Source organism: Centruroides sculpturatus, unplaced genomic scaffold (assembly GCF_000671375.1).
Source record: "Centruroides sculpturatus isolate CEXI.00-Female unplaced genomic scaffold, Cexi_2.0 scaffold725, whole genome shotgun sequence".
Classification (NCBI taxonomy): domain Eukaryota; kingdom Metazoa; phylum Arthropoda; class Arachnida; order Scorpiones; family Buthidae; genus Centruroides; species Centruroides sculpturatus.
This window is the reverse complement of record NW_019384962.1, coordinates 16,676-26,680: the sequence shown is the minus strand read 5'-3', so window position 1 is coordinate 26,680 and position 10,005 is coordinate 16,676. Positions and strand designations below refer to the sequence as shown.

Sequence of the window (10,005 nt, the reverse complement as noted above, 5' to 3'; positions counted from 1 at the left end):
ATGACATCTGTCTATTATTATAATAATACCTAATGATAAAATAAATGATTTAGAAAAGTTTTTTCTTGAGAAAAAGCCAATTTTTATGTTTATAAAATATTTTGAATGAAAAATATTAAAATATGTACAAAATAAACCATTTTGAACTCTTTTTTTATTATTTATCAAAAAAATATAGTTATGGCATAAACAATATTAAATTTTAACTGACTTAATTTTGCGAATGCATCTTTTTTATTTATATGGGTATCTTAAGGTCAGTTTTTGTGCTAATGCACCATTTGAGTGAAAAAAAAAAAATTGTTAAGGAAAAATTTTCTGTTAACGAACTCTTTATTAAATATTTTGAATATCACCACTGCATGTGCATGACGTTATTCGAAGCATTTAACACAGCCAGATTGTAGCCTATTATTTTGGGCTAGACACTGGGTCCCCAGTGTCAAGGGCCCACAAAAATTGAATTACCGTCATAAATTTTTAATACTTTTTCACTATAATATATTTCATGTGCAGATATAATGGGCTTTATAATACAGGTAACCCCTGTATAACACGGTAGTTACGTTCCAAAAAATTGCCGTGTTATGCGAATCCGTGTTATACGAAACAAAGAACTAATACGGAAAGGAGGGTTAGGTTCCAAAAATTAAAAAACATGCTAGTATATTTTCATAATTAAAATAAATATCTNTGGAATCTGCATTTATGTCAATGTAGATCAGTGTTTCTCAACCTCTAATGAATCATCGCCCCCTTCAATAAAACCGTTACGTAGTATTGCCCCCTTTACTTCAAAATTCCAATGTCGAGGGCCAAGACTAACGCCAAATTCGTACTGCATTGAATAGACTAGTGACTAGTATAATAACTATATGCTTACAGGAAATATTAAATAAAAATAAACAAACACTTTCTCTATTCCAGCACACTTTTAATGCGAATTTTGAACTGATGATGATAGATTAAAACAATCGAAAACATTTTTCAACGCATTAAAAGTGTGCTGGAATAGAGAAAGGTGTTTGTTTATTTTTTGACTAGTATAATGTTATTAGTTTAATTATTGTATGATATAATGAATAAAATATCTAATTATTCTTAATATAATGTTTTACTATATCGCCCAGAAAATTGTTTTTCGCCCCCAAAATATAAATTGTTACTAATCGCCCCTCAACATGGAAAAACGCCCACATGATGTCAATATCGCCCTCGTTGAGAAACACTGATGTAGATAAAGCAGTTTTAATGCTCTTAATAAGTCTGAAACATATTTCAAAGAATGAAAATTAAAAAAATTTTTCTGTGCAACAAAAAATTAGTTTTTTTTTAATGAAAATGTAGTTAAACTAAGTTGTAAGTATTTTAACATATAAATGTAAACTTATTTAAAATAAAAAATACATTTATATTATGTTATTACATTACTGTATATTATGTTTATATTAATTTAAATTACATAAAATAACAAAAAAATTATGTTAAAATACTGTATTTACTTGTGTATAAGACAAGGCTATTATTCATTTTTCACTACTTCAAACACCTAGGTCATCCCATACATGCAAGTGAAAGATTCTTTGTGTTTTTGCAATAATTTTTGAATCACGTATTTGCATTTTTTACTGGATGCTCATTTTCTGGTGTTTAAAAACAAAACTATTTTATCTGGATCATTTGAATCGTTCTTGTGTATTGTCATAAGTAAAGATGAATAGCAATAGGAAAAGCAAAGCTTTTGAATTGAATTCCGAATTGAAATTCCAAAAATCACACAGGAGCCGATATAAGTTTGAATCCATTCCCATGTGAAAATGTGATTATTCAGAAATCAGAATTCGGAGAAATGCATAAGTGTGGATTCGACTGTTAAGAATATACAAAAAGTTCCCGATTGTCCAGCTTTACATGAAAAAATTATGTTATTGATTTTACAAGACTTTTTAAAATGTTTTTTAAACATAAAAAAAAATCTTGTAAAATCAACATACCAGTAATTTTTGTAGGACAACGTGTGCATTTAAGTGCATTTGATAATACTGTATTTTATTTTTGATTAAACAAAATGAAATTAGAATTGTATTAATAAATCTAATTTTCTTTATTTTGGTCTTTAAAGTCACACCTTGTCCTATATGTGAGATCATCTTATATGCGAGTAAATACAGTAATTCTTTATTTACTCTCCCTTGATCTGTACACACCTCTGCCAAAGAATGATGCATGAGTATGATGCTCATGCATCATTCTTTTTGAAATCCATTATTCCTTTCAAAGAGATGTTAGAGTTGTTATCACAGCTTTGTATGCCCATCAGATGCAATGCATTTACAACTCAACTTTCTTCAGTGACAGAAACAAAAAGAATTACATGGATGAATATGGAAATGTGGCAGGACTTCAGTTCCAACTGAAATCATCACTGGCTGCACAATATAAGCAATGCATAGTCTAGTGTTGTCATGATAAATAAACCACTTCAAATCAGCAAATTTGAACATTTATTATGAATTATCCAAATATCACAGTTTGCTGTTTGTTCACCAGACATACCGATATTTCGAGCTCCCCATCAGAGCTGCGAATATTCATTATACATCGGAAATGATCAGAAGGTAACAGAACTTTGTTCCAAAGAAATTGTAAAGGATTTTTATCCAATTTTTAGAAGAATTGACAAGCAAGGAACATGGGTATTTTCTACACCCTCTACATTAGTATTAGCAGTGAAATGTTCTGCTAAACAAAATAATTTGCATTCATTACCTTCTAGTATAAGTAAATTGAATAATGTTGGAATCATAAGATTGCCAAATACATGTATAGGATACTTACCTGGAATTATCCTCATTTCACATTTTCACATGAGATCAACGGTTCTCTCAAGAAGCAGCCCAAAGTTTATTATACCTCCGATCGAAACAATATTTTCCAAGATGGAATTAGAGAAATTGCAAGAGAGTATAAATCCTACAGAGAATCCTGAGAAGAATAAAGAGAATTCTAAGAAACAAAAAGATGATGACATTAAGGTAGCCGAAAAGTCAAACGAGCAAATGAAGAAGGATTTGGATAGATTATTGAAAGAAAATGAAGATCTTTTTATATCAAACACTCCAACAATTCCAATCACATACATATGGATTATCCTTGGAAGTATAGGAATATTAATTCTACTTATCTGCACATATTATATAGTCAAGCATATTTGTTGAAAACGAAGATTTGAAAGGAGAATAAAGAGAAGGTCACAACAAGACATTCCATTTCAAGAAATTCCTCAAAGAAATAATACAGAAGAAGAGGAACCGGAATTAGTCGAACCTGTTGGAAGCTCAACTGAACAAGCTTCAAGCTCAACACAGACAAGGAAGCACTTTGTTCGCACACCTCGATTTTAATCCCTACTTGATTTTCTTTGAATGATTATTTCATTGGATTGAACTTTTATTTGATTTATTGATAATCAATTTTTGTTCATATATATCTTTAGTTTGTAAGTACCTTTCCTAATAATAACAAAAAGCTTATTTAAAGGAATGTACACCCTACTCAAATTGATAAACTAAAGTGATTGATTAGAATAAAGATAATATTGTATAGAATAGTCTAGATATAAGACTTAGTGTAGTATTTGGAGAGAGAGAGACTTTATTAGAGATATGTATTTGTTAAACATACTACCTTTAAAATGAACAATACTTTGGTGAAAAAGAACTTTGCCCCAAAATGGATTTCAATGACCCTGGAGTCATACAACCTTTAATGAACTCAACCACCTGAACTTTTGTGGTTATGTTAAATGAAATTTCAGCAGAAAAAGAAGTGTGTCAACATACAGGAAGAAGACACATTATATCATTTTGAACTGCAAAGTGAACTTTGAACTGTTAGCAGGTGCTTTTTGAAACAAGAAGACATCACATGATCTTCTAATATACCTGAATTTTTGCAACTATAAGAAGTCAGCCAACAGATGTGCTGCCCCAAAACTCTCACACTGGTGTCAGAACTATGTCCACTTTTACCGTCGATTCCAGACGAAGACACCTGTGTTCATTGTGTTTATTTTAGTAATATATTTAATCTGATGAATTGTTTATTATATTATTTCCATGTATTTCAATTTTGAATTTAATTTGAATTATTGTATACTTTTATGATTTTATTATTATGTATAATGCAATTTTTAGAGAGAGAGAGAGCAATTCAAACTTATGTATTGCAGTGAAAAATCACGCCTTCTTTAAATGTAGTGTGATTTTTGAAGATAAGGGAGTAATGTGAGACCCGAAAGGCCCTGGGTCTAATTTATGAATTTTTATTAATAAGGGTAAAATATCGACACAAAATATTACTTCATTTTTTGTGAAAACTAGTGTTTTAGACGTGGGAAAAACCCAGATAACAGATGCTACTTCCTTTCACAGAAGAGAACATCCTCTGACTTTCCCTTATCTGGTTAAAAATCTCACTCAGATGGGAAATGGTTACCCCTCATTCATCCCCCTTTCATCCGTTCTCATGAAAGAGTTACTGGCCGATGATTGGTCGAAATTCAGGAGATATAAGGGGAATTTAGTCCGAATTCGAGGAGTTCTTCGACAGATCCGAAGCGTCTAAACTCCACACAGTTCTCCTCTTGATGACCAAACGCCCTTAAACGAGTCCCATAGACTAAGTCCCGAGTCTGAACTTAGTGAAGATACTTTTATATTTGTGCACGTATTGATCTCCCGTACGAAGAAGTAAATGAACTCTATCTACAAGGTGTCCCTTACCTACAGAGTGGAAGACGAACGACAACTAACCAGGTCGTATGGTTTATAATAATCTTGTGAGCTCTCTCTCGATCGCGCATCAGTATAGAATAAGTCTAAGCCAATATCGTGTAATCTAATTGTCGTTTTATTATCCCTCGTTCGTTGTAATTTGTTTTCGTTTTGTTTTGAATTATTAAATTTACTCTTGTTAAATTTACTTAAATGTCTCTTCAATTGATTCCGAATCAGATCTCATACGCGTGTTAATCCGCGTATAATAAGTGTGATTAACTGGTGTCAAGGAATCCTGACGAGCATCTGAACTTCGCCATTCGGATCATATAGCGGTTATCGCCCTCCTATATAAAACTTTTAAGATCGGATCTTACGATTCGAAACTTTAGAGAACTATTCTCACGGAATAGGCCGAGTAAGTGGCACCCTTTAGTAGGTACCCCCGGCTAATCTCACAAATTATATAATTTATTAAAGAATAAATTAAAAAATAAACTACTTTTTCATCATAAAAAATTGAAGATCACATAAAATTATTTATAATATAAACCAGTAATTGAAAACTCTAATGAAAACTTATATAAAATAAGAGAAATTATGAAAAATGTGAGACTATTAAAATTTTATTTTTTTAATCCATTTTTTTTCAAATTTTAACAAAGTATAGAATTCTATTTGTTTAGCAAAGTATTTAACAACATGATAATTCTGCATCATTTACAACATTTTTAATAACTTTTAAGAATAAGTTTTGCTAACATTTTCATAGTTTTTTTAAAAAATCAATTTGATGATCAGTTTACAAAAAACTGGGCAAAAAATATATTGCATTTTACATCTTTTAATACAAACTTTATTTATTATTTATATTAATTTAGATATGTTAAATAAATGCAAGAAACTTTACATGAAATTGATAAAGAGATTAGATTAATAACAGAGAATTATTTTTGTAATAATATTTTTTTAAAATTTAATGTGTAGTGTTCTCTTTAGAAAAAATTTTAAGTGGCTGACTTACAATATTAGCTGATTTGCTGCTGTAAATTTACTTATAAACTTCAGAATACTAAATAAATCAATAATCAAACTATAAATACTCAGTAACATACTAATCCATAGTCAGGTTATCTTTTAAAAAAGTTAAAAAGTGTTTAATTATTATTATATTTTTACTTCAACTGGTTATAGGAAATATTTAACTAATTTACTGATCAACTATAACCAACTTGAGGAGAATATTATGTATACAAGGAATTACAGATAAATTCATTTTCTTGTGCAATTTTTCAAAATTTTTAGAGACATTTGAGAACTATAGCATTAAAAAAAAAAGCCAGGTTTAAGAAATTTAATAAATCTAAAACACATCTGATAACTTGCTTAGCCACTTAATTCATCATAATGCTGACATGCCTCCTCAAAACTGAATTACAAATCATCTGGTACATATTACATAATTTAAAGTGTTATAAACAACAAAATGTAATTACAGCTTTAATTAAATATTATTTCTAAGAATATAAAATAAATTTTACTCTTATACATTTATTAGAAGAAATATTTATAGATATGAATAAATGTTACTAAATATAATTTTATTAATTACCTTCTTCATCAACCCATTTCATAGTAAATGGTTGCTTTGTATCAAATTTACAAATTTCTCTCATCTCCTTACATAATCCTTCCAATGTAATACCTGGTTCAATATACGTCACCATAATACCTCTAAAATAAAAATAAATATAATTAGAATTTAATGATATATAAATTTAATATTTAACTCTATTATTATTAACACTTCTCTTTTTTAATAATCACATTTGAAAAAAAACATGAGTGAATTATAGACTTTTTCCTACAAATTAAAACCTAAAAAATATTTAAAAAGTGAAAGAAATTTTTAAATAATATAAAGCTTGAAATAATAATAAATCAATTGCTATTGTAAGTAATGAATGAAATAAAACTAAAAATTTACTAATGTATTATTAATAAATTTATGAATTTCCTTATCTTACTGATAATTACATATACAGTAATACCTCGACTTACGCAAACCCGGAGTTACGCATTTTCAAATCTCGTCGATTTGTCTTTTGTTTGAGCGCCACGCAACTGATGATTACTCACCCCCAACTATTGTTCAGCTTACATGTTCGGACGTGTCGCGCGGAATTGACACATAAATAACACAAAATAAATTGTAGCTATTTCTATGTTTGTTATATCTACGGAGACTTGAGAGACTCTTTGTGGTGATTTCTTGTAACCGTGAACAAATCAAAAGACGAGATAAGATTAACGAGAACATTTATTAGCTTAAATACATCCGACTTGGATTTTACACAAATTGCGAAATTACACCCCGACTTATGCAAATTCAACTTATGCGGTTATTGCTTGGTCCCACCTATCGTGTAAGTTTGGGGTATTACTGTACACACATATACTGGATAGGCATATATCAGTCTGTATAAAAACATCTACACACTTAACAATCAAATTTACATTGAAAATGTATTATTTCGAACTAGAAAAAGTAAAATTTTTTCAGCAGAGCTCATGTCTATGAATAAGAGCCTATTATTTTTTGATATAACATAAAACAAAATACAGAAAACACAATAGTTATAAATTACAAAGAAAATATTAAGAACAAAATACAAAATAATAATATTAAATTATACAACCATAATGATATCAGATTATCTTAATAAAACAAATAATTCAAAATTAGCAAGGGGTTTTATCCTATAATAAAGTCTAACAATATTTATTAATAAATACTATATATCTGTACAAATAAGAGCATGATCTTAAAATCACTTTACATTTCTGAAACACAGATCATGCTTCACTTACAAGAGCATATCTCACATATAAAAGCATGCTCACATATTTGCCAGCTTGTTGTGGTTATAAGAGTACTGCACTGTTGTATGAATGACCTCATTTATACAGTAAAGGAAAAATCACTTTAAAACAACAACAACAATAATAATAAATACAAAGTGAACACCTCTGCATTTATGTGTACAGTAGTGGCAATTACCAATTTAAGAAATTTTATACTAAATCTAAAGATGTTTTTTTTACCATTGTCAGATTCTGATTTTCTGTGCTAGAGTTTATTATATATTTTACAAGTTTTTCCTGCAATAAATAGACTAAACTAGGAAAATTTAGTAAATGCTGTAGCATGTACTGTACATACAGAATATTGCATAAAAATTAAATTTGTATCTTCAAAGTATTTTTCTTAAGATGGGTTAAATCCAAAATTCCTCAAATCCAAATCCTGAAAAGCCTATAAATCTTTTGAATCCTCGAATCTCAAATCCTTAATACAGTGTGTTACTTGTAGATTTGAGATTTGTAGTTTTAACTGAAGTGGTATTAAAAGTCTAGCAGTACTGAATGTCAGCTGGCAAGTCCGTTACAGATACCAACATGTAATGCAATGAATAACTTTTACATTTTGAACTTTACACTGTCCAGATGCCAGGAAAAGTATCTGGTTCAGCATCAGTGTCATCATACATTACAAAAATGATCATCAGATTGTCACAACATAACAAGAAAAATTTTAAATAAAAAGCTACTTTTATTTTTAAAAAAGGCTAAATAAAAATTCCAGATTTATTTATAAAAAAATTTATAAATCTTCAGTAAATAATACACAATTGTAAGTACATAGTTTTAAAAAAGTAAATATTGAAAGTATCAAACTGTAATTTAAATTTAGTTTATGAAATTGTCAAAACAATTTTACAAGACAATTATCTCAATAACCTAAAACCAGCAATAAGAGCACTCACTTTAAAACATTGAATGTTTTCTTCCATCTTGAATGGACATTCTCCGACTAATATTCAAAAACAGAATGCATATTTTGAAACAAACAGGTTTGAATTTTGTTTGAAATGATAATTTTGCTACGTCTGATTCTTTTTTGGTTTTACTCTTTCCACCCCATCTATATATATATATCCCATTCAACGGGTGTCTGTCCTGTAACCGTTTGATAACGGACACTAGAGGCGCCCCTATTGTGTGTCATATTTCAAACATTCAAATTAACAATTTTAATTCTTATTTAAATTAACAATATAAATTTTTATTATTCATTTGGCCCATAAATTATTATTTGGTCAATATAACAATATAAATAATGAATGAAAATATAGTTCCCTTCACGCCAGCCTTTAGAAATTAAAATTATGACACTTATGTGTTGCGGCGTTATTGACAGCGATTTGTTAAATTTCAGATATGTTCGCTAGTACTTTCAACAGTTTACGACTGTCGTCTTCAGGCGAAATCGAATACCTTTGTTTTCGAATTGATAGCTTTTAACGGACTTTTCAAATTACGTAATGCACGAGATCGGAATGTAGAACAAATTAATAAAATTGAATTAATAAATATTTTTTTAAAGTAACTTGCTGTAATAACTTGAACTCCCCAAATCATATAAATATTGATTGATGGTGCCGTATATGGTGGTAGAATAAAATTAGATCACAAAATTATAACTTGGATTGTTTAAATAAAGTTATCCATAGCTGTGGTATTTCCAACGTCGGCGCGTTGCACGGCAAAACAGCAGATATGTACAGGTTTTCCCATATAAATATTTGTCTACGATCATTGCAATGCTTAAGTAATTTAATGTTGTTCCAAAGTGGAAGATAATTTTGGTCTAGAACCTTTTTCGCTAATTCTGTAGCTGGTCTGTTGTTTCTAATATCTTCTTGATGTTCGAAGATACGAGACCGCATCATTCTGCTGGTAGCTCCAATATACATAATTTCCTCCCCTGATGTTGTATGTTTTAATGGAATTATATAAACCCCCGATTTTTCATTCAAGGTGAGAATGTCTCTGTCGTTGCACAATGTTCTTCGTAGTGTCGGTTGAGGGGTTATAGGCAATATAAAACCATGCTTCCTGAATATGCGCGTTATTTTTAGTGATATGGTGCCCAAGTACGGTATTGGAGGGTTTATTATCTTTAGGTTTTCTTTGTTGCTGAGGAAAGATTTTGGAAATAATTTATTTATGACCCGGTTGTAGAGATATCGATATTTGGAATTAGAATATCCGGCATTGTGCATTGCTCTTTTGATGATTTGTAATTCTTCATCAATTAATGCCTGGGAGGATGGAATGAGGAGCGCTCTCCGAATAAGCGAAGTAATAGCAGAGTTGACGAAGC

General features: G+C 29.6%; 1 protein-coding gene across 3 annotated transcripts in view; it reads right to left on the bottom strand.

Moving 5' to 3' along the window:
• The window catches only part of LOC111632462 (atypical protein kinase C-like), a 101,926-nt gene that overhangs the window by 75,247 nt on the left and 16,674 nt on the right, over positions 1-10,005 (bottom strand). For all 3 annotated transcript variants that reach the window (XM_023376878.1, XM_023376879.1, XM_023376877.1), the window contains exon 3: positions 6,391-6,512. In XM_023376878.1, coding sequence (XP_023232646.1) covers positions 6,391-6,512 — 122 coding nt within the window. The remainder of the gene's footprint in view (positions 1-6,390; positions 6,513-10,005) is intronic.